The sequence below is a fragment of the Fusarium fujikuroi genome, chromosome FFUJ_chr02, assembly GCF_900079805.1.
Source record: "Fusarium fujikuroi IMI 58289 draft genome, chromosome FFUJ_chr02".
Classification (NCBI taxonomy): domain Eukaryota; kingdom Fungi; phylum Ascomycota; class Sordariomycetes; order Hypocreales; family Nectriaceae; genus Fusarium; species Fusarium fujikuroi.
Genome location: NC_036623.1, coordinates 486,303 through 509,269, shown reverse-complemented (window position 1 = coordinate 509,269; position 22,967 = coordinate 486,303). Strand labels below are relative to the sequence as shown.

At 48.7% G+C, this 22,967-nt stretch overlaps 10 protein-coding genes; 5 read left to right on the top strand and 5 right to left on the bottom strand.

The window, feature by feature from the left end:
• Positions 1–518: 518 nt before the first annotated feature.
• Positions 519–989, top strand: FFUJ_05142 (uncharacterized protein; the record flags this gene model as incomplete). The annotated part of the gene is made up of 1 exon (XM_023571488.1): positions 519–989. The coding sequence occupies one exon, from the start codon at positions 519–521 to the stop codon at positions 987–989; it is 471 nt and encodes a 156-aa protein (XP_023425785.1).
• Positions 990–1,011: 22 nt separating this feature from the next.
• Positions 1,012–2,514, bottom strand: FFUJ_05143 (related to TPO4-Proposed vacuolar polyamine transporter; the record flags this gene model as incomplete). The annotated part of the gene is made up of 1 exon (XM_023571487.1): positions 1,012–2,514. One exon carries the CDS (start codon positions 2,512–2,514, stop codon positions 1,012–1,014), a length of 1,503 nt encoding a protein of 500 aa, XP_023425784.1.
• Positions 2,515–3,578: 1,064 nt separating this feature from the next.
• On the top strand, positions 3,579–4,790 carry FFUJ_05144 (related to transesterase; the record flags this gene model as incomplete). The annotated part of the gene is made up of 1 exon (XM_023571486.1): positions 3,579–4,790. The coding sequence occupies one exon, from the start codon at positions 3,579–3,581 to the stop codon at positions 4,788–4,790; it is 1,212 nt and encodes a 403-aa protein (XP_023425783.1).
• A 119-nt stretch (positions 4,791–4,909) lies between these two features.
• On the bottom strand, positions 4,910–6,647 carry FFUJ_05145 (uncharacterized protein; the record flags this gene model as incomplete). XM_023571484.1 has 3 exons in its annotated part: positions 4,910–5,604; positions 5,661–6,211; positions 6,343–6,647. The coding sequence occupies 3 exons, from the start codon at positions 6,645–6,647 to the stop codon at positions 4,910–4,912; spliced, it is 1,551 nt and encodes a 516-aa protein (XP_023425782.1).
• Positions 6,648–7,078: 431 nt separating this feature from the next.
• FFUJ_05146 (related to quinate transport protein) lies at positions 7,079–8,764 on the bottom strand (the record flags this gene model as incomplete). XM_023571483.1 has 2 exons in its annotated part: positions 7,079–7,815; positions 7,864–8,764. The coding sequence occupies 2 exons, from the start codon at positions 8,762–8,764 to the stop codon at positions 7,079–7,081; spliced, it is 1,638 nt and encodes a 545-aa protein (XP_023425781.1).
• An 823-nt stretch (positions 8,765–9,587) lies between these two features.
• On the bottom strand, positions 9,588–11,831 carry FFUJ_05147 (QA-1F quinic acid utilization activator QA-1F; the record flags this gene model as incomplete). The annotated part of the gene is made up of 1 exon (XM_023571482.1): positions 9,588–11,831. The coding sequence occupies one exon, from the start codon at positions 11,829–11,831 to the stop codon at positions 9,588–9,590; it is 2,244 nt and encodes a 747-aa protein (XP_023425780.1).
• Positions 11,832–12,505: 674 nt separating this feature from the next.
• On the top strand, positions 12,506–15,241 carry FFUJ_05148 (related to negative-acting regulatory protein; the record flags this gene model as incomplete). The annotated part of the gene is made up of 1 exon (XM_023571481.1): positions 12,506–15,241. One exon carries the CDS (start codon positions 12,506–12,508, stop codon positions 15,239–15,241), a length of 2,736 nt encoding a protein of 911 aa, XP_023425779.1.
• A 2,094-nt stretch (positions 15,242–17,335) lies between these two features.
• Positions 17,336–19,309, top strand: FFUJ_05149 (uncharacterized protein; the record flags this gene model as incomplete). The annotated part of the gene is made up of 1 exon (XM_023571480.1): positions 17,336–19,309. One exon carries the CDS (start codon positions 17,336–17,338, stop codon positions 19,307–19,309), a length of 1,974 nt encoding a protein of 657 aa, XP_023425778.1.
• A 633-nt stretch (positions 19,310–19,942) lies between these two features.
• On the top strand, positions 19,943–21,235 carry FFUJ_05150 (uncharacterized protein; the record flags this gene model as incomplete). Its single annotated transcript, XM_023571479.1, has 1 exon — positions 19,943–21,235. The coding sequence occupies one exon, from the start codon at positions 19,943–19,945 to the stop codon at positions 21,233–21,235; it is 1,293 nt and encodes a 430-aa protein (XP_023425777.1).
• An 80-nt stretch (positions 21,236–21,315) lies between these two features.
• On the bottom strand, positions 21,316–22,749 carry FFUJ_05151 (related to isotrichodermin C-15 hydroxylase (cytochrome P-450 monooxygenase CYP65A1); the record flags this gene model as incomplete). XM_023571478.1 has 2 exons in its annotated part: positions 21,316–21,932; positions 21,978–22,749. 2 exons carry the CDS (start codon positions 22,747–22,749, stop codon positions 21,316–21,318), a joined length of 1,389 nt encoding a protein of 462 aa, XP_023425776.1.
• Positions 22,750–22,967: the final 218 nt, after the last annotated feature.

Sequence of the window (22,967 nt, the reverse complement as noted above, 5' to 3'; positions counted from 1 at the left end):
TTTGTTTTCATGGGCATAGATAGCGTGCATTACATTATTGGAGTTTTATATAAATGATTGGACTTTTTGTTACAAATGTTGTCTTTGCTGTTGAAGTCGAGGATTTAGATTGGGATGTGAGAGGTGCTCATCTGGACTACCCTAAACTTACCTAAAGTCATAACTTTTTAACTAATAAGCTCCCGTGGTGTACCTATTGTGGCAGCGATAAAAAGTATAACCAGTTACTAGGCAAATCAGATATCATGAAGTCCAGTTAAATTTCACGATATCAGGTTTTAGGTTACAATTGGGGAAGATCACAAGCATACATAGACTTTTATGTACCGTAAATACTATTGCCTGTGGAAATGAAGGCCATGTCAGAGTTGGACAAATCCGACACTTAATGACCGACCGTGAGTGAGGTTTCACCTCGATATCTTTTTTTAACGTACATACATACATGGCCACATCCAAAATCAGACACAGAACAGGCAAGCCACACGCCTTATAGCCGTTCCACAAAATATATCACAATGGCTGCTGAATCTTCAAAGCCACGCCCTCTCTTCATCTATGGCACACTCCGCGCCCGCCCTCTACTAGCATGGGCCCTAACCGGCGATGCCGCAAACACAGAACCCATCTCAGCGCTCACCCGTCCAGCCAAAGTACACGGCTATGCACGCTATACCGTACGCTCGCGGGATTATCCCGCCGTTATAAAGAAAGATGGGCATGAAGTAGATGGAGACCTACTTATCCTGGAGACCAAGTCCATGCGCAAGAAGCTTGATGACTTTGAAGGGAAGATGTATACTCCTACGAGTGTTGATGTTGTACTGGAGGATGGGAATATCGTGGAGGCGGATATGTATGCCTGGGCTGGAGATCGAGATGCGTTGAGTGATGAGCCCTGGGAGTTGGATACTTTCGTCAAGGAGAGACTGGAGGATTGGCTTGATCTTTTTGAGGGCATGGAGATGACCGGCGAAGATGAGGATTGATAAGTTCTATCGACTTGTTCCACTATGAGCTCGACTCATATCTACTCCTCGCCCTGATCCTCTCCCCATAAACAAAGAAACACCACGGTATAGGCGCCATCAAAAACGTAATACCCGCCAAAAGGGTCGTTGCCCACCCCGCACCAAGCTTCTCATACATCTGCAGCGCAAACATAGGAAAAGCAAAGCTCAAAGAATATCTACTTAACATCATAGCACCCGATGCTGATGCTCCGTACAAAGGACCGTAAGCATCAAGCATGAAGAGATTTACACCAGCGTAGATCAAAAGACATGCCAGCATTGTCATTCCCTGGAAGAATATGGGGAGAATCCAATGGAGGCGGGATTCAGCTGTCCATCCTGCTATCAGGAGACTGGAGGGGAGGAGAAAACTTCCGATCATGGCGGAGATGAGGCGGTGTTCTGGGGGAAAGGGTTCGCTTGCATCATGGGTTTGGTTCCAATGGATAAGACGCTTTTGATAGTATGAAAAGTCGATTAGGACGAAGGGGCCGCAGGCGAAGAGAGTGCCGAGAGTTATACCCAGATATGAGAGGGACTCGCCTGTTGCGCTGAAATTATAGTAATGTCTGAAGATCCAGGGGACGGATATGATGAATGTGTATAGCAGGCCAAAGATAAAGCCGTTGTAGAGACTGACCAGAGTGACGATTGGCTCAGTGAACAGCATATGAAGAGGCCGAAGGATGAGAACCGTAAAGAAGTGTCGAATCGTCCTAGCAACAGTCGTCTGCTGAGACGAGCTATCACCTAAACCCATTCTAATAGCTCGTCTTCGCAGAACAACCTTCTTATAAGTCTCCCTCGTAAACAAAACCGGAATGTAAAGAACACACGTTATCACGACAGCAACCCATTGCGTCCACCGCCACCCAAAAGACCTCTCAACAAACCCCCCAACAAGCGGCCCAACAGCAGCTCCAAGCGAAGGAATAGAGTAGTATATCCCCAAACTCGCACCACGATACTGCGGCGCACAATAATCCATTATCGTAGCAGACGTATTATTAACGTTCGGCGACGCAAACATCCCCGCAAAGAACCGACAGATCGACAAACTGACAATATTCCCTGCAAACCCCGATCCCAGCAGAAAAGCAAGGAATATAGGCGTCGTAGCGACATAGACCGTCTTGCGGCCATACGTTTCAGATAGCGGTGCTCCAACGAGTGGACCGCACGCCATGCCGAGGTTATACAAGCTCAGAGGGAGGACAGAGGGTAAACGGCCTTGGTGGAAGTCATGGCTGACGGCGGTTTGGGCGGGGGCGTATATTGCGCCGGCGAAGCAGGATGACCAGGCGAGGGATGTTATGGATGCTATGCTGAGGGTTTTTGTGAGGAGGGAGAAGTTTCGTGGGTTGGAGGGATCGTTGGGACCTGTCCAGTCGTAGGCTGCGTTGATGCGGGTTATTGTCTCTGGTGAGATTGCTGGCTCTGGGTGTAAGGTGGCATGTATCTCGACCATTTCTGGTTGGGAGAGTGGCATTGAGGGTGACATGGCGATGTGTGCAGGTTTGACTTTGAGTGTTAGATGGTCAATGGGGAGTGACGTCGAGGTTGAGAAATATATGTTCGGCAAAGATGATATCTTGCCGTGGTGTTGGAGATCTTTTAGCTTGACAACGTATAGCACAGCACCCGAATACCGAATCTCTCAGTTTCGTGTCATTCTCTCTCTCATAATGAGTATAAACTATTACCACTATATATTTGCATATTTCTCACGATGCTTTACAGAATACTACATAAATCTTGTAGCAACTAGATCAGGTTAAAGAGGCATATTCAACGTTAGAAGATGCATGAGATTCAAAGTCAGGACCCATGACAATTCCATCAAGCCTGTTTATGAGATATAAAACGTTTCCACTGGTAATTTCACATAATGTCAGCTATTGCTTTCATTTTGACCGTGCATCGGTAAGAATGCTTCATGGCCGAATGATTACCCCGACTGATCTGCAGGATCTCACACATTTTTGGGGTAGTTTTGGGCCGCGGGTCGTCATGATTTGGGAGATGGAGGCATAAGCACAGCCTTTGCTTGAGGCAGACGATACAATAGATGGTCCAATCAATTTCTTACTGAACAAGGTGAGTCATTTGAGATTCGAAGTTGGGCAGAATGTCTGGATGACGTCGTCTGACTGGTTGATCAAACAAGCACATGGGAATCGATAATCGAATCTTGAAGCCTCACTTTGAATAACTCTCTTGAGGAGTTACTCGAGAACGGAATATATCTCTATCGCAATAAAAGTCGTAGAGCCTTCCAGTCGTTGAGTCACCGGCCATAGAACAATGGTGATGAGAAGGAAATAATTAACGGCCATTCGCTCACTCGGAAACTAAGCAGTCTGATTGGCTGGTACAACTACTCGCCGTTTATAGCGACCCACGTGACTGCACTCCCCTCGGATGATTACATGTTCTGTCTTACATCAATCAACTGCATAAATATTCAGAGTCTCAATGCTATCAAGACTAAAAATCACTCATCACTCACTCCTTACGGTATCCTTCAAACCACCCATCAAAATCAAGTCTTTCTCGGCTCTTGCAATGGCGAGGACTATCGAGAAGAACTTCCAAGCCGCCATCGACTCTGGCCAGATCAACGGAGGCATCATCTGTGCTACCAACTCCAAGGGAGACTTCACCTACAACAAAGCCCTCGGACAGAGAACTCTTCTTTCCGGCGAAAAGCGTCCTCAACAGCTTGATGATCTCCTCTGTCTCGCATCAGCTACAAAGCTCATAGCCTCCATCGCAGCTCTGCAATGCGTTGACGATGGCTTACTCACTCTCAAGGGGGATTTATCAAAGGTCGCACCGGAACTAGTTGAGAAACAGGTCCTTACTGGCTGGTCAGAAGATGATGAACCGATTCTTGAACCAGCTTGTCAACCTATCACCCTTGAAATGCTGCTTTCGCACAGCGCTGGAGTGGCGTATGACTTCCTGGATCCGAACATAGGAAAATGGAGCAGCAAGTATAAACCCAAGGGTGGAGAGAAGAGAAAAGTTGAGGATACCTTCATCTATCCTCTTTTGCATCATCCTGGAAAGGGATGGATGTATGGCTCTGGTCTAGATTGGGCTGGCCGAATTGTTGAGCGTGTGACCGGAAATACCTTGGAGGAGCACATTCACGAGCGTATTCTGAAGCCTCTTGGTTTGAAAACCGACGCTCAGTTCTTTCCTGTCACAAGAGAGGATTTACGTGAGCGTCTCGTCGATCTCAACCCTGATGATCCAAAAGGTCTTGGCTTCGCAGTCATGGGTCAAGGAGCTGAAATCAACGGCCGATCAGATGGATGTTTCGGCGGTCACGGTCTTGCCATGCCTGCGCCGACCTATCTCAGAATAATCCAATCCCTACTCGCCAACGACGGGAAACTTCTCAGACCCGAAACCTGCACCGACATGTTTCAGAACCATCTTGCCCCTGAAGCACTTAGTGGTCAACAAGGTATGCTGGCCAGTCCACTAGGACCTTTCTTTAGAGTTGGTATCGGTGAAGAGACGAAACTTGGCCATGGGCTTGGAGGCACAATCACCTTTGAAGATGTTGAGGGGTGGTATGGTGCTCATACCATGTCGTGGGGTGGAGGCTTGACGTTTGCGTGGTTCATTGATCGCAAGAATGATATTTGTGGTGTTGGGGCTGTTCTTGCAAAGCTGCCTCTCGATGGAGGCGTTGCTGCAGATTTGAAGGATGTTTTTAGGAAGGATATTTATCAAAAGTATGCTGCGTGGAAGGAGAACCAGTGATAAAGTGGCTAGCATGAGAGGGAAATTTGATGAGTGTATCCTGTACCAACTCAGCTCTAACCTAACAAAGAGACGCTTCACCTATACAAGCCTTTCCCCAACATGAAGAGACTGGATACTTAATAAACGCCGCGGTATTCAGGTGTCGCCGGAACATACCAGCAGTTTCTATGCCCAGGCTGAAAAGCCCTTATCTGCGCCTCTTCAAGTGGACTATAAGCAAGCCGTTTCAGATGCAAGTATGGAAGTATCTTTGACCTTTCCCATTTCCCCGCAGTGTCATCAAAGGGCGCGCTGTTCACATCGAAGAGGCGAGCTGAAGCGACCTTTTCCCACTCTTGAACCACTTTCTCCTCGAGAGCAAATCTCGGCCCATTCTTTAGATATCTCCATGTGATTTGAACCTTGTAAGTATCTATTTCACACCGAAATAAAATTCCATAATAGGGGTAGGAGCACCAGAGCTCCATGGTCCGCAGGCTAGGCATCGTCGCTGCTGCGCGGGCGGCTGACATCAGATAGTAAGTTACATGGCGCTGTTCTGCCGCGTGGTGCAAATGGATGCTCGTGATAGACAGTTTCTTGAGCTTGGACTCCTCACACCTTCCAGCCGCTATGATTTCGTCAAAGAATGTTACCAGGCGGAGGTCCTGCGGTGGGCGGAATTCAGCAAACCGGTGACATGCTCGGGCGAAGAGGCGCGCTAACGGACGGTGGTTGACCCAAGGATCGCATGAGTCCTTAATTGGTCTTCTGCTATAGCTAAATCTCGTGAGGGTTGTGGGCAGGGAGGTCAGTAGCTGTGTAGCAAGACCTATAGTTGTCAGCTTTGTCTAGTTCAGCAGTTGGACTGGAAAGGGGAGGGTCAACCATCGAGAAAGTCTCGCTCTTTATCATCAGTTTGCTTCATGTAAGTAGAATAAGAGAAGTATTCCAATGCCGTAAAGCTCTCCCGTATAATCTTGCCCAGGGATTCCAGTGCGATAAGTCGAGGCGCGACCCTTCGAATCACAAGCCCCTTCACAATCGGTGTAGCAGGTAGATTCCGCACAACTTGAGAGTAAGGATACCCTCTGTTCATCAATGACGGCTTGAGTTCGAGGTGATGCCCCCTAAGTCGTCTGATCGTCTCGCCGTTGAGAGTCCTGATCAAGTTTGAAGACGTTGATCTGCGTGAGCCCCATGTTCTCTTTGTTTCTTCGTATCTCTTTTTGTAGAACAACTTTACGGCATCGAAAAGCTCGTCTTCATCTTGGAATCGGAAGAGAAAGTCATCGTGGAGTTCGTGTATGAAAGCAAAGTACCTGCAATCACTCGGTGATCGTGCGTCAAGCTCAACCTCGAGTCCTCCGTAATCACCCCTCCACAACGATAGGACCTTGAGAAGAACTGCTAAGGCTTGGGTAAAGATTCTATTGTTCCTGTTAAGCGATGTTAGAAAGTGTATCTATGATCAGTAATCTGCTAGCTCTGTCTGTCCAGTCAAGATATCACAAGCCATGAATGCTTTTCAATCAGTGAAAAAAGCGGCAGAATCTAACAGTTTACTTACTGTGTGATATTTGTTGCACTTTCAGTCTTTTCTTTTGAACGGCTACTATAGGGCATGAGATTTATACGCAGACGTAGGGTTCTGATATACCCGAGTCGGGTGACATTGCCCCTGATAGCTGAGGCGAAAACATATAAATCACCGTTGGTCAAGGCCAGGTCTTTAAATGTTGATCTCTCGAAAAAGTCTTGCCAATCTCGAGATACTGTAGCCAAGACAGGTGTCGTAGGGAATGGGCTTTGAGAAATCGCAGACTGGAGAACCATCTGACGAATCTCGGGCGGGAGCGAATTCCATGAGGCCATATTGACGAAGGTGTGAGAGAATGAGCGTAGTAGTGAGTTTGGTTGTCTTGGCTGGAAAATCAGAGCATCTTATACTTGTTTAACTGCCTTCCGAAAGCTCAAGTTAATTGGAATCTTTCAATGCGTTGGCTTGATATGTTTCGTTAACACGTCATAAGCTTTAACTATCAATCGATCAATCAATCTTATACTTCTCTGAATGGAGGTCAAAAAAGGTCATGACCTAAGCCAGGCCTCTTATTTGCAGGTGAGACCTGTGGTCGAAAGCTTATAATCTCACACTGAACTTAGGCAGTTCAATTGTACCAGCCAGCATGGTTGATAATCAAATTATAGAGGAAGACGAAAGTGATGTACAAGGGGTATATTAATCCAACCTGGCTTCTATTTAATTTCGCATTTCATTCAACATTTAATCATCATCAAGACTTTTAGACCTTGCCCTCAATCTGCTCAGCATTGGCCTTCTCCTCTCGCAGATCAGCACCATCAACATTATGGCGGAACTCCTCATCCTGGAGTCTCAATTCCTCCATGACAATCTTGTTTGCCCTCCAGATAGGCTTAGTCTCAAACAGCTTGTCCATCGCCTCAAGAGGAACACCCTTGGTCTCAGGAATGCAAAAGAAGACGAAGAAGACGGAAACGACCATAAGAGAGGCGAAGAAGATGTATACTCCCCATCCCCAGGCGTTGAACATCTGCTCGGTGAAACGGGCGATGATGAAGTTCCAGAACCAGTTGTTGGCGGCGGCGTTGGCTTGACCCAGAGAGCGGGTGGTCTGGTCGAACATCTCTGAGTTGAGAACCCATGGTGTACCGTTCCAGGAGGGTGTGTAGAAAGCGGTCCAGAGGTAGAAGAAGAAGATAGCTGCGATGCCACCTGAGGACAGAGTGGGATTCTCTCCGGCAGCGACCTTGGCTTCGTTGTTGGCAATCTTAATGTAAGCGCCGATGAAGTACATGCAGAAAGCACCGCCACCAGCACCAATCATGAGAAGATTTCGGCGACCGACGTGATCGATAAGAACGAGAATCCAGACGAAGGTGATTACCGTCTTGACAACGCCAAAGATACCGGTGGTGAGGAAGCTAGTGTTGGTACCAGTAATGCCGATACTTCGGAAGACAGTGGGGCTGTAGTAGTTGATAGCGTTGATACCGGAGCCTGGAAAATGTTAGTCACTGAAGTGGAAACCTAGATGAGTATGCTTACCGTTCTGGAAGACGAAGAGAAGAGCACCGAGGAGGAAACGCCACCGAACCTTGGCTTGCTTGAGAGCAGCAAAAGGCTTCCAGAAGCCAGCGCCAACAGCGCTGTTGAATCGGTCGATCTCAGCATCGATGAAGCCAATCTCCTCAACGATGTAGATATCCTCCCGGTCAAGGTTTCGCATCCAGCAGAGGTTCTTGATGGCCTTGTCGCGCTTGCCCTTGGAGAACAACCATCGAGGCGACTCGGGAATGAAGACGGCACCGATAAGCAGAAGACCAGCAGGGATGAGCTGAACAGCGAAGGGGATCAGCCAAACGTTCTCGTTCTGGCCAGGGGCATAAGGGAGGTGCTGGTTGATTCCATAGTTGATCCAGAAACCAACAAGACCACCGGCTTGCCATCCGACTTCGTAAAGACCGACAAGACGACCTCGTACAGCGGGAGGAGCCAATTCTGAGATGTAAATGGGTGTCATGTTGGAGCATCCACCGACACCGATACCGGCCAAGACGCGTCCACCGATAATAAGGCCGAGACCCCGGGCTCCATTGGCACCCAGCATCATACCAGCACCAACCATAAAGACAAGAGAGAAGAGGATGAGAGAGTATCGGCGACCAATAAAGTAACTGCTGACATATGCAAACAGAGATCCAAAGAAGGCACCGGCCTGGTACACAGACACGATGTTCTGCTTTACCAGCGCAAGCGCGTTAGGCTCATAGTTCTCAAAGTTGAACTCCTGCACGAATGAGGGCAGAGCAAGGGTCGTGCCGATGAAAGCAGAGTCGTAACCGATTGTGCAAGCAGCCATTGATGCAATGGCGGCGCATGTGTAGACGCGCCAGTTGTAGACGGCCTTCGGCGTAGGCCGATCTTCTTGCAGAGTCAAGAGGCCCATGGTTGCGGCGTCTCAAGGTTCAAACCTGATCTTTACTGCTTGAGAACTGTTGCAGCTTGTGGGGAGATAAGGTTGCGAAGAAGGTTGTGGATGAACTGGAGAGTCGAAGAGACAATCCCCAAAACCCGGTGGGGGGCAAAGATTTATACAAGTCAAGTTGACCCATATTGCCCCTAGTCAAACGTCTCCAAGGACTAGTGTGCCGCTGGGCCAGCAAGGGCCAACTCAATTCAACAACCGAACAATTGCTTCTCCAGAATTGGGGATTCAGTCCGGGGTTTGCGGGGTTGGATCTGTGGGGGAAGAATATGCTTCCGTCGTTGCATGAGATTCAAGATTGCCATTGTCTGTTTACTGGGACGCAGAGGGTGTCTGGGGTCTCATGTTGCTGAGAGAACGTGTTAGGGATAAAGACTTTCCCGCGGTGCCACTTCCTGACTCAACTGTTCTAGGGTCTCCGCATCATTACCACCATGTGGCCGCGGATCTAACCTTGTTTCGTCAGAAAATGGGGAGAAAATCTCAAGCGCTCATAATTTATCCCTGTGTTCCCCATTCACACGGCGACGTCGGCACTATTCCGAGGATGATTGGACCTTTTTCAGCAGCTCCAACACACCGCGTCAGCAAAAATGTAGCAATCTCCGAGGATGAAGGGTTGCTACTGTTGGGATATTGTAAGGATCTCGTCCTGAACAGATATGATCAGCGCTGTCAGTCTGGGCAGTTCTTACGCCCCATCAGCCAAGACATCACAGGCAGGCAGGCAGTGACAACTTGGGTGAATGTGTACCCGTGTAAATATTGATTAGATTGCATTAAATCATGTCCCAAAATCGCCTTGAAACATCTCGCCCAGATCACATCCTGGCGCAAAGCCCAAGTTAGTCATAAACTGAGGATCCACATCAATACCATCCGCGCAGTCTATGGATCCGAGTTCATCCAGAATTGCGTCGTAATCAAGTAGTTGACTCGGTATCGAGTTTTGTAATGATCCCATCTGCCCATCAAGAGATGGTGTATGAAGGGTATGAAAGGTCAGGTTGGGTGTTAGTGTGTATAGAGACTGTGAAGTAGCGGGGCTACGGTCTGCAGCTTGATAACGTTGTCGTTCGTATGATAACGCTTGTTGCTCTTTTTGGCGTTGCTGCATTCGGCCGAGCTCATGTTCCAGTTCCCCAGATGTGATAGGGGCAGGGTGGTCTGTGTGATGCGAGGGATGAGAGGCGGTTGATATCTCATCCATAAATGATGGGCTGACTATTGGGCGGCGTGAGGGATCCACAGAACTAGGTGTATGCTGGTTGCTTTTAGAGGCCTCTAACCCTTGATATTTGAGCTTCCAGCCGTCTGTGAGCGATCCTATTGTCGAATTCCACTTGACTTGGTCGTGTTCTGGCATTCGGTTCCCATGGCCGTGTTGCTTGACTATATCCATCAAGATGGCTATGATTGGCGGTGTTCCACCTGGTCCAAAGTTTTCCAGACACGACTCAACAACCTCTATGAAATTAGATAAGAGGGACGGCCGATGACCTGGCACCAAGTCCAAGGTGATTGCCAAGAACATGCCTTGGAGCAGGTATGCCGAGGGCACTCTTGGCGTCGAGCCACCGAAAATGAGGGAATTGCAAAATGAAAACCGAGCGTCCAGGCTCCTGACAAGGTCTTCTGGGGTGATCCGTTGAGGGTTGCGGTCGTTGTATAGCCTTGCATCCATGCTGGTACTCCAAAGTCTACAGAAGGCAAAAAGTTGTCGAAAAGTTGATAGTGGTGATGCACAATCTGGTGTTGATTCTTGTCCATCATCCGCCGCCTTTCCGAACCCCGAAATCGAAGTCCATGGCTCGTTCAAGTCCAGAGCTTGTTCTATAACAACAGAAGGAAGACTATATCGAACTCCCGATGTCACCTGCGGTTGACCAAGACTAAGTGAAGCAAGAGAATCCAGGATAAAGCTTCCCGCCAGTACCCTGACTTCGTTGTGGTTCAGAGAAGCTGCGTCGCCTTCCTTGACCGGAAACATGTGAGATGCTGTCGCGCGATAATGCAAAGCAAGGCGCGAAGCCCGGCCTATCAAGATCCATGCTGTCATCGTCTTCTTTTGACCCATGAGCACTAGCGAGTGAAGGAGGAGTGAGGAGATATGGGCCAATTCGAACGTCTCGTCGTCGGAGGGTATTAGCCGTTTCGCGATGGAGTAAATTTCGTTTGGAGAGAATCCGTTGTGTCGTGATGGGTTGGAAGAAGCCGCGTCTTGAAATGAAGAGACAGCAAAAACGGCCCAAAGCTGAGCGTGTAATGCCGACGAGGGATTTGCTTCGATGACAAGGCCCTCTGGGGGATACATCAGAGCTGTGCGTGTGATGATTCCTGGTTCAATAATTGGGAACCAGCTGTGAGTGTAAGACATGTAGATGTCGACAAGTCTTTTCCAGTGTGGAGGTAATGTCAGCTTGCTAGGTAATGATGACTGGTCTGAGTTGAAGTTGTAAGATGCCGCCGGGATGCTCGTCTGTGATGGAGTGACGCCTTGTATCGATAGTCCGGGTGATGGTTTGCCGTCAAACAATTGTGCACCAATTGGGCTGCTATCTTCAGTTCCCGAGTCGTCTGCGGATGTATCGTTTTGGGGCGTCTTCTCATCCGACAGCAACCTGCCAATGTCTTTGTGAACCCGACTCTTGCTCCATCGTCGGTAGAGGCGATGCCCAGCTTTGTCCTTCGTCGCGAGGATGCGGGTACCATCTGCTCCATCATTCTGTGTAAGCAGACGATGGAGAGCTCCCTCACAGCCAGGAACCTGTTCAAAGAGCCATGCCAGCGACAACTCAATTGTCCGTAGGTATCCCGTCTGCACGCCTCTCTTGCGGGACGCAGGGGTGTATGAGCATGGCCTGTTTTGCGCGGTGCATGTTCCACAGTGAGGACGGGCGCCATCGCACTTTTCTCTAGCAGTGCGACATGAATCACAGGCAAGGGAGACTCGTTGACGTTTGGCGGGAGCTGTGGTTGCGGGAGCGCTGGTAGTATCCGCATCGTTTTCGCGTTTCCTAGGCGGCATTGCTTGGATGTAGTTGACCAAAGAATGAATGATATGCCTGCGCTGCGAGGCCAGCAGTCATGACGAAATGAAAAGAGAGATGAGGGGAGAGGAGCCTAACAGCAGTGTGAAGAGGGATCAATGCTTGCTAGTATGACGATGATGTGGAATTGTGTACGAGTCCCATGTCAATAAAGCTCTGCTCAGATACGCGATTCCTGTGCCATTGTCATGCAGATCTGTCTCCCATGACCGAAATCTCAAAGCAACAGTGCCGGACAAAAGCAATACGATGCGATGAGACGTGATGCGGGGAGAATCTGGGGCCCTAGAATAATTCTGTGTTGCTTGGGGACGGTCTGTAGGTTCCAGCCTCCAAGTTCCGACGGCCGAATCAGCACCGATGTAATTGGACAGGGCCTCGGAGTGGGTCGGATAAACGCTTTCCCGACCAATCGCCTCTCGCTTGCCCCGGATTGTCTGGTGGGGGATCTACCGAGCTTCCTCGCCCATCGCCCACCCACTTCACAACTGACAGTCGGACTCAGCGCTTCTCGACAAGCCCACATCACCCATTCTCCCCTACCCACCAAAGAGATCCTTCTCTATAGCCTCAAAAACTGCGATATCCTGGTGACTATGGCGCCTTCTTGAAACAGCGCTGGTCAAGAGAGTCCGGACACATGCAACACGAAATGGCAGGCGTCAAGAGGTCCCTAGGGACCTTTCTTGGCCACGAGGATACCTTGCTTCGACCAAACGGCCACAGCCGACCGAAGACCGTCCACTACAATCATGGAATTCCCCGCGATAACCTCGATAATTCGACACCGCAATCGCAGTCTTTTAAACTGAGCGATGTGCTCCAGTCTCAACCTCCGTCGCGGGCTACTTCTCGGGCCAATTCGAGAGCCAATTCTCAATCCGCGGCTCCGTCAAATACGGACCAACACGATGGACTTACTCGAACGCCCTCTCCAACCTTTCCTCCCTTGACTGGGCAGGTCCCTGATTTCAGTCCAGACGCGTCAATGATACTTGTTGGCATGCGCGGTGCTGGAAAGTCGACATTAGCTATAATGGCATCCTCGGCAATGGACCGCAAAGTCATTGATCTGGAGCCAGCTTTCCAGAGATCCATGGGCCTGTCGAGTGCCGCTTATAAGTCCGAACATGGGTCTTCAGAGTGTTACAAGCAGCAAGCCAAGATCTTGCAAAGTATTTTGCAGCGACATTCGACTGGCTGTATCCTTGTTTGTTCCTGGATGGAGAGTCGCGTGCAGAGTCTCCTCCGAGAGTTTGCGGCTACCAACCCTGTTATTCACATTGTCCGTGATTTCGATGCCATTAAGAATCATCTCAAGATCCGCGACGGTTCCAAGGTCCAGAGCTTGCTCGATGTTAGCAATGCCATCTTCAGGTCTTGCACAAATTTTGAGTTCTTCAATGTTACAGAGAAGGCTTCCAAGTCGTCGCTTTCTCGGGAGTCATTGACACAAAGATCGCCCGCTCCATATTTGACGTTGAAACATGTTGAGCGACACTTCCTGAAGTTTCTATCTCTTGTTTACCCCGCTGGCACAATACCCTTCACAGATTCTGCATTCCCATTATCGAGGATACCTGCAGAGGAGCGCAACTTTACCTATGCCACCTCCATTCCCCTTTCAGATGTTATTAAAGACTCTGTTGATGTCGAAGACCATGTCATCGGTGCAGATGTTGTACAAATAGTTGTACATGACCTGGCTGAACATGCCGAACAAGGCACGTTGACGTCCGAAGCCAGCGGAAAACTACTTGCCAACATTACCAAAGGCGTTGGTATTGTAAGGCGAAGCACCATCTTACCTATAATCTTGCATCTATTCCTACCTTATACAGCAAGCGACGAAGTCTTGCGTGTCTACCTTGATCTCGTTCATCATTCCGTGCGTCTCGCACCAGAAATGATGACAGTCGATCTTCGGCTTGAAGATGTCCACATCTCACGTATACTATCTATTCGAAAGAGAACAAAGATGATAGGTAATTGCTTCATCACTACAGATCCTCCCTCATGGGAATCCCCAATATGGATGTCGTGGTATAAGAAGGCCAACAATCTAGGATGCCATCTTGCTAGATTGATTCGACCGGCAGTTACCATCGAAGACAATTTCCGCATTCACCACCTCAAGACATCAGTCGCAGCTTTACAGGGGCCCAAGATCCCACTTATATCTTACAATTCTGGCCCTCTTGGTCGGAATTCCCAAGCTTTCAATCGTGTTCTTACTGTTGTCCGACCAGATTCGCTGGAGCGGGTGAATCCCAGGCCCCCAATAACACCATCCATCACCACGGTCGGCGCGACAGAAGCTCTTTTCTCGTCTTTTATATACGACCAGATGAAGCTCTACGTCTTTGGCGCCAACGTGAGCTATAGTTTGTCTCCTGCGATGCACAAATCAGCATTAAAGGCATGCGGGTTGCCTCATACCTATGAGCCAGTGTCTTGCGCGTCGCTTCGAGGAATCAAGCATTTAATCGAGGACCCAGAATTCGGTGGAGGCTCAATTGGCCTCCCCTTCAAGGTTGAGATCATTACCTTGACCCATTCATTGAGCAAACACGCCCGCGCAATTGGTGCTGTCAACACGCTGATTCCCATCCGGTTTTTAAATGAAGATGGGACAATACCAACTGGGGCGGCTTTCTTCGATAGTGTCAATCGCTCTGGTCCCATTAAGGCTCTATATGGTGAAAACACCGACTGGATTGGCATTCGTGCGTGCATTCGCCGCGGCCTCTCTCCCGCCAACGCGGTCGTGTCCAGCACCTGTGGTCTGGTCATTGGAGCAGGTGGAATGGCTAGAGCGACGCTCTACGCGATGCTTCAAGTCGGTATCAAGAACATTGTCATCTGTAATCGCACACCAAAGAACGCCGAAAAAATGGTGTCGCACTTTACACAGGTCCTTGAGAGGAAGGATCATGGTCTACTGAGCGCTGGTAGCGAGCATTCTCGCTTCCACGTCATCGAGTCAATAGAAGATGCCTGGCCAACAGAATTCCGCCTACCCACCGTCATTGTCTCTTGTATCCCAACCCACCGCATCGGCAACGTCCCGGCCCCCGACCTTACCCTCCCCAATGAGTGGCTGGGAAGTCGAACTGGCGGTGTCGCAATTGAGCTGGGGTACAAGACATTAGATACACCGTTCCTAGCTCAATTCAGAGCAGAGTCGCATCGCGGTTGGGTAAGTATGGATGGTCTTGATATGTTGCCAGAGCAGGGCTTTGCTCAGTTTGAGTTGTTTACTGGTCGGAGAGCACCGCGTCGGCTTATGAGGAGGATGGTGTTTGAGGCATACCCGAATGAAGAGGGCAAGTCGAATTTTGAAGAATTACAGCCTAGGTTGCAATCGCTTGATGAGCAGGAAACATGATAATGAATTGAAGCTTGAGTAATACATTTGCATAGCTCATTGAAGTTGATTGCCCTGGCCACTTTCGTCTTACCTGTCCCGCCTTGTTCGTGACTGGACCAACGCCCAGGCTACGATATCACCTGACATGATTCGCGGCCAATCTTAATCAACAGCAATTCACGCCCTTCTTCCTGACTACCTCCGTTGACACGGATGCAACACGGTCTTTTTTTGTAAACGATGCTATTACGCGCACACTGCACATCGCTCCGGAGAGCCGGGCCTACCCTAAAGCTTTGGCATCGGTTATTTCACAGCGCCGTCACGACATTCAGCAATGTCGATTCAAAGGCTCAAAATGTCTCATACAAGATCGATATTGAGATTGGTAATGCAGGTGAAAGCTAGATTTACATTGAGCCCAGAGTCGGTATCCCTCAGAACTTAGGCCACGACTGTGATGTAGGTCCTTGTCACTCATAAGTTCAAGTTGGCTACATATTCTACGGAATAAATTTCACTTGTTGACATCTACGGCCAGGTTGTCGAAGCCTTTTGCAAGCTGACAACTCTATGTTGTGACAGCTTCGACTTGCTCAATTCTTCTTCTCAGCAACTGATGTCATATCATTTACACGGCGATTGTGTAGGTAGTAAGCCTACGTGACATTATCCAACGTCATATACCCAAAGCATGATAGGCTGCTACTACCAGCTCGGGACTCGGCCTATATCCAAGTTTGGCAAAGGCCAAAACATATCCCCACTAGAGCAAACAATGACCGACGGCCCGAAGAACTTCCTTCTAACTAGAATCTAGTCACAACTGCGTCATGATCATGCTCATATCCATCACATGTGGCTCGTTGCCGGATTTAGATGCGGGGGTTGGGGTATATAAAGCCCTTGGCTAGCCAAGTTCATGACTTGAGCCTTCAGAACTCTCCATATTCGAATCTCTCAAATCAATATCTTATTACATACAACTTATAACTTTACGTCTGTCATCATGGCCTGCGATTGCGGATCTACCTGCGGCTGCAGCGGAGCTAGCTCCTGCTCGTGTGGCCAGAGCTGCTCATGCAAGAACTGCGGCGTAAGTACTGAAAGAGTCTTGAATATTATGATGTCTGACAAGTCTGAACAGAAATAAACTACGCCAAGGTACACGAAGTTCGTGGTACATGAATGAGTTGCCGGGGTTATGAGTGTCAATAGTTTCTTCATTCTATGACAACCTTTTATCAATACAAGCCTTTACTGAAGTATCATTTGAAATAATAAGTCCCATAAACACATGTGAAAGGGTAGGCAAAATCAATCCAGTCAAGTGTTGGGCCAAGCTACCAATACCAAGCTTCAAGGATCAAGATCCAGCGATAACTAATACTCTGTAAATATCTTGGCTTTTCCTTTGATACCCTGTCTCAATCCTAAGCGAATATACACAGACATTCCTATTGGAGCTGTTGACGCGAATAGCACTTCCGGAGGCTGGAGGTTAACCAAGCGCTTAAATTTAACCGCCTGCGTTGGAGGTGGCAGTGAATGATCGAGATCTAGAATTTTCATTACATCCATTCTATTGTCTCTGGACCCAACTAAGGTCCTTTCCTATGATAGGGTCATGCGAAATTTCATAGCAAGTGTACGGTATTCTATGCTGGCCAACACTTCTATTCACTCACTACAAAAGAATTGTTAAAGCTACAGTTATTTCTGACAACTTTTCAATGGTTCCAGAATAAATTGACGATCATAACATGATCTAATAAAAGGATTCTGCGATGATCCATTAAATGTGTCTCAGCGCGAAATTGACGTGTGCTATTGGCTGTGCTCTATGCATGTTGGTTGTGTGCGTTTCATCTACAGCATAGACCCTGCAATTGGGTACAAGGAGCGGCCAGAACCGCCCTGCGAATTTGTTAGTGCGACCCGCCATTTCTGGCGGTTAGCACTAACTGGTCTCTTAACGAGCCAAGTACCACGCCTCTCGGCTGCAGAAGGCAAGGCATTCTCAAGACTCGAGGAGCGCTTCGAGTCAATGATAAAGAGGGAAGCTGCTCTGTGCTTTCTGTGGCGTTCATCATACCATACTCAACATTCATCATGGAGACCTTTTCGAGGCAACAACACAAACACCACGACATCAATATCACAACCAAAGATGTATCTTCACGAAAAGCAAAACCTGGCCCTATTCGTTCCTGGCTATGGGAGACTTTATCGTTACTGTTGGCTCTGGGCTTGCTGATAGCTACGATTGTTATCCCAGCACAGAACAATAACAGAGTCTTGAAACCATGGCCATACGACATCAGTCTCAACACAATTATTGCTATCCTTAGCACATTCATGAGAGCTTCGATGCTACTTGTCGTTGCTGAGCTCATCGGCCAGATGGGATGGAATGCTTTGCAGAAACCCCGTCCTGTCTCCGATCTTCATCATTTCAATAATGCTAGTCGCGGCATCCTTGGAGCAATGAAGCTATTCTGGACTGTTCCCCCACGACTCACGAGCATTATCGCCGCCCTTGTCATTATCATATCTCCTGCAATCACTCCTTTCGCCCAGCAGTCTGTCAGCACAGTTCCTTGCCCTAGAACAGTCCAAGGGCAGGCATCTCTCCCAATCTCTCATTATGTACCTGCCTACAATTCAAGCTTTCGAACAGGTGCCGCCAGCAATGAGCTTTCAGGTGACATGAAAGTCGCCATGATGAATGGCCTTGTTAACCCTACGGGCAAGGATATAGACGTAGCTGCAACTTGCTCCACTGGAAACTGTACATTTCCTTCCAACTCGCAAGGAATAACTCATTCCTCTATTGCCATGTGCAGTGCCTGCATTGACACAACGGAGTTCATCGAATTGAAAATCAGCAAGAATAACAGCGATGGAGACGAGGGCTACGCCGGCAAGACCTACAATTACAGTCTGCCAAATACACAGTGGCTACAGGCCGTCATCAGAAGCCAGGTCATGGCCATGTCCGGGGATTTAGAATGGGCGCTCGACACGCCAAACTCTAGGTTTGCCCAGTTGGCCAAAGTCGCTATCTCAAACATCACGACCCTAAGCTTCACGCAAAAGGGCTGCAACGTTACTGCCAGCACGAACGCAACGTGTCCCGAGGATAGGCTGACCTCAAAGGTCCCAGTGTCCCTGCGCTATCAGAATGCCATGGCAACTTCATGCGCCCTCTATCCTTGCATCAAGAAATACTACGGCAAGGTGGAGAGGGGATCGCTTATTGAGAAGGTGGTTGACGAGCAGCCCATCGATTACAACAGGGCTGCCAATGACGAGACAGGAAACCGTGTTGGCGTGCAAACGCCCTGTCTGATCGATGGCAAGGAATACAAACTTGCCAACTTTTCCCAAACCAGGGATCCCTCAGACTCTGAAACAATTGTCCCGGTCGACGGCACCAACTATACAGTCCCGCATCAATGTGTCTACACGCTCAGCTTTCAGTACCGGCAAGCACTAAGACGCTTCATTGAGCACACCCTCTTCAACACCGTCTGCTTGGCCAATGTTGATGGCGGCGCAAAAGACCAGCTTAATTGTGGTGACCAATGGTGGCTACCTCCACTATACAACTCAACATTCGAAGGTCTCGATGCTTCTTTTGATTTGTTCGCAACCGCCATAACAAACAACTTCCGCAAGCAGGGTATAAAGGCTAGAAGAAAACGTTTTCTAGAAGAGAATGGCAAGGCTACAGGTCAAACTACAGATTTCCTAGAAGACAATGACAAGGCTACAGGTCAAGCTACAGAGATGGCTATTTGTACTGTGTTTGACTGGCGGTGGGTGCTGTTGCCGGCTGGTCTGATGGCCATCACGATGCTCTTGTTGATAGTTGCCGTTGTCCAAGGGTTTACTAACCCGGGGATGCCAGTGTGGAAGACTTCGATTCTTCCATTGTTGTTTTATGGGCCTAACGTGGTGGGTCACACGCAGGAGACGGACTTGGATGATTTGCAGAAGGAGGCTGGAAGGGTGATTGTAAGGATTGAACATGATGAGATTGTCAGGCTTGGACAGGTTGATACCAGGGGGACGGAAAGTTGAAGAAGCAGTTTTGGGAGTAGGGCGTCAAAAGGATCCAATTATATATGCTTGAATACAATAAGTTAAATCTTAATCCATCAGCCAGAATCTTTGTTATCTTGACAATCTCGGATGACAATCAAGATGAGACTGCAGTATACATCATACTCTTGCAGACTTTCCACAGAGGCTTTCACGAAAACGTATAAAAGCCTAGCTCACGTAGTCCTTAACAAACGAGCAGCTGACTACATGCCATATAGTAAAGTGACTAGTAATGTCGCTTTTAGAGCTATAACAATATCTCGAAGCCGTAGTCCATCGGGCATTCTGCAAGCCACGGAATGAGAGCGGAAGGATTCCACTTGATTTTCATTCCTCGACCCTGATCTTCACCGAGTTCCTTGCTAGGATGTCAATGATATCAAGTGTCTTGATTGACAGAATTAGCTTCAAATAGCCCCGTGGGGAGCGGGTACACGGCACCGCAGCATGGATGCTCTGTATAATTGCCGAATTCGGAAATAGATCAGCCTCGGATGAGTTGATCGAAATATAGCTGCAATGAGCTGAACTGCTTTCTTTCCTCTATTTAATTTACATTCTTTTGTAACTGTCTTTTCGAGGATTTGAGCGGAAAAGAAATCAATAACCATGAGCTTCGATCTATCGACGACGTATGAGCGGGCATTGCTCCGTCCGCTTGTCTTACCTTCCACCGACATCAATGCCACAAACGAGCCAGCCAATTTGTCTGAGGAGTCCCAATGGCGAGCTTCGACACACATATTTCGAGGAACAGATGATCGCGATGAGACTGCTGCGTGGCCACCAGCCAAGTTCAACGACGACCCGTCCAACATTCCCAACGACGAGGCATACAACATCCCATACGATCCCGCAAGCAAGAAAGCCAACAGCAGTGAATTTAAGCTGTACTCCGAATCAGAGAAGAACAAGACATCCAACGTCCCGCCTCCTAAGCTGGTCGCCAAGCGCTACATCCCAACGAACCACGTCAACAAGTCTGAACAGGGCATAACTCTTCTCACGCTTACAGGCATGGGAGTTCCGAAAGAGATGTTTGAGCCTATGCTCGAAGACCTTCTACCTCGACTGCGCAAGTCTGGTGTCAAGGTTGAAGAGATCTGGGCGGTAGATATGCCTCTTAGCGGACAGACGGCCAAGGCTAATTCCGTGGGATACTTGTACGCCAATGAGAAAGACATCGTTCGAGATTTACTGCTCTTCCTTACAGCTTATCTACCTGTGAAACCCGGAGGAGAGCTACCGAAGTACCTTGAACCGCGCAAGCCAACAGCTCGAGCTCAGCAGCCTACACGACAGAATCTTCACGTCTTTGCTCACAGTCTCGGCGCCCAAGCCGCTATCCTCGCTTCCGTCCACGCACCAAACATCTTCAGCAGTCTCATGGTGGTTGACCCAGCTATGATTCCAGCAGGAAAGATCAATGAAGCTATGACAAAGCTCCCCAAAGACATCTTCTGTCTTGGTCTCAAGCAAAACTTTCCCGATCGCGACGCCGTCGAGAAAGCACTCCGCGAGACTAAACGTACAAAGAACTGGGACGAACGCGCTATCCGAATGTTCACCCAGTACGGTGTCGTCCACGACGAAAAGGGAGGCGTCAAACTCATCGCTCACCCTCGTTTGGATTGGGCTTTATGGTACGACAAGCAAACGCCCGCAGAGTGTTACGATCGATTCAAGGATATAAGCGTGCCGTTGCTTGCTATCATGCCCAAGAGGCCTTTTGCTGTGCCGGCGAAGATGTTTGAGGCTGATGTTAAGAAGTTGAAGGCGAGGGTTGATGTTAAGTGGGTTGAGGGGACGCATCAAGTTGTCTATGAGAGGATGAATGATTGTGTTGGGTTTGTGGGGGAGTGGTTGGGGGATATTGCTGGTGAGAAGAGAGCCAAGCTGTAGAGTAGCGGATTGTTATACAAGTTAACGCATTCCATAAATATATCATTCATTCTGTTGCTGATCTATATGTCTAAGTACTTCTACCACTCTTTTAATCTCTTGACCTTCACACGTAACCCACCAGCCGGTCTCGCCGTAAGACCCCCCTTAACATCAACAACCCTCTCATCCATCAATCTCATATCCTTTAACTCAAACTCAAAGCTCCCAACCCAACCTGCCATCAAACACGCCAACTCAGCCCTCGCAAACCCCTGTCCAATACACGCCCTGGGCCCCTGCAAAAACGACAAAAACCCATATTTACTCTCTGCACCTCCGTGCGCACTCTCACCCAGCCATCTATCCGGCTTAAACAAATGTGCATCGTTACCCCAGAGCTTAGTACACCGGTTCGTGGCCCATGGTGCTATGACGATACGTGTGCCTTTTGGTATAAATTGATCGAGAATGGTGGTGTCGTGGGCTGCTTCGCGAAGAGTTTGCGGGACGGGGGCGTAGAAGCGTAGGATTTCACTGCAGACTGCTTGAAGATAGGGCATTGAGTCGACGTTAACGCTAGATATTGGGGTTTCTTTTGCTTGGGTCAGGGGAGGGAGGCGTTGGCGGATTTCGTGGCGGAGTCGGTCTTGGACTTCTGGGTGTTTGGCGAGGAGGTAGATGCCCCATGTGAACGCTGCTCCTGTTGTATCATGGCCTGCAACTGTCAGTCGTGGTAGAGATTTTGAAGGGTAAGACATACCAGCTGCGAGTAATGTCATTGCCTGATCAATGAGTCCATCCTCAGTGAACGTCCCAGTCCGTATCGCCGCAGAAATAATATCCATATCGTCCAATTTCTTCTCCTTCAGCTTCTTCTGCTTCGAAGATATTATGTCTCTGCACGTCTCGCGTATTGATCCAGCTGCTTGACTCATATCTGAGTTGAGTTTGATAGGTAAAGCTGTGAGGACCCAGGCTGGAACCAAACTCTCGATGAGGTGCAGCATACGGGCTTGGGCTGATGGTTGAAACACGACATCATACGTCTTCACCATATCGTTCTTCGCATTTTGGATGGCCCCAAAGTCCCTTCCCAGGCCTGCTACACCGATGAGATTGAGAGTTATTCTCGATGCCCACTCTACCACCTCCACCGTCTGAAGTCTATCCGCTGTGATGCTCTCGACCATTTCTCTCGTTTTATCCCAGAAAAGTGGATACAGAGCCTTGATGTTCTTGGGTGCAAAAGCAGGATTCATGCTTCTTCTCTGTAGCTTGTGGGCATCTCCTTCAGACAGAATAAGCCCAATTCCTAAGAATCTCCCTGCCGTTTCTCTCAAGCTAGCAGGTTTTGGGAAAGAATAGTTCTGGGTGAGGAGAACTTCGTGAAGGGCATCGGGAGAAGTGAGAACGATTCTCTCAGCGTTAAAGAAGCCCAGATATCGTAAAAAGCCGTCGTTGGGGACTGTTTCGTTCCTATTACCAGATTTGTGAGCTGCGTTCAAGAATGCAGGTAGAAGTCTACTTACCATTCTCTCACTGGTGAGCAGTATGGCTCTCGATACAGCTTCATTCCATGACCCCAAAGCCAGTGATTTCCTCCGGGCGTCGGAATATGGCGAAGCGGCGATATAAATCGAGGGCGTATTATGATCCTATAAAAGCACCATAGGGCTGTCTCTAAGCACAGTATCCCTAAGAAGCCAAGCAAAAACCTTGACTTCTGGTTATCTTGGTGTAGCGAGGCCAG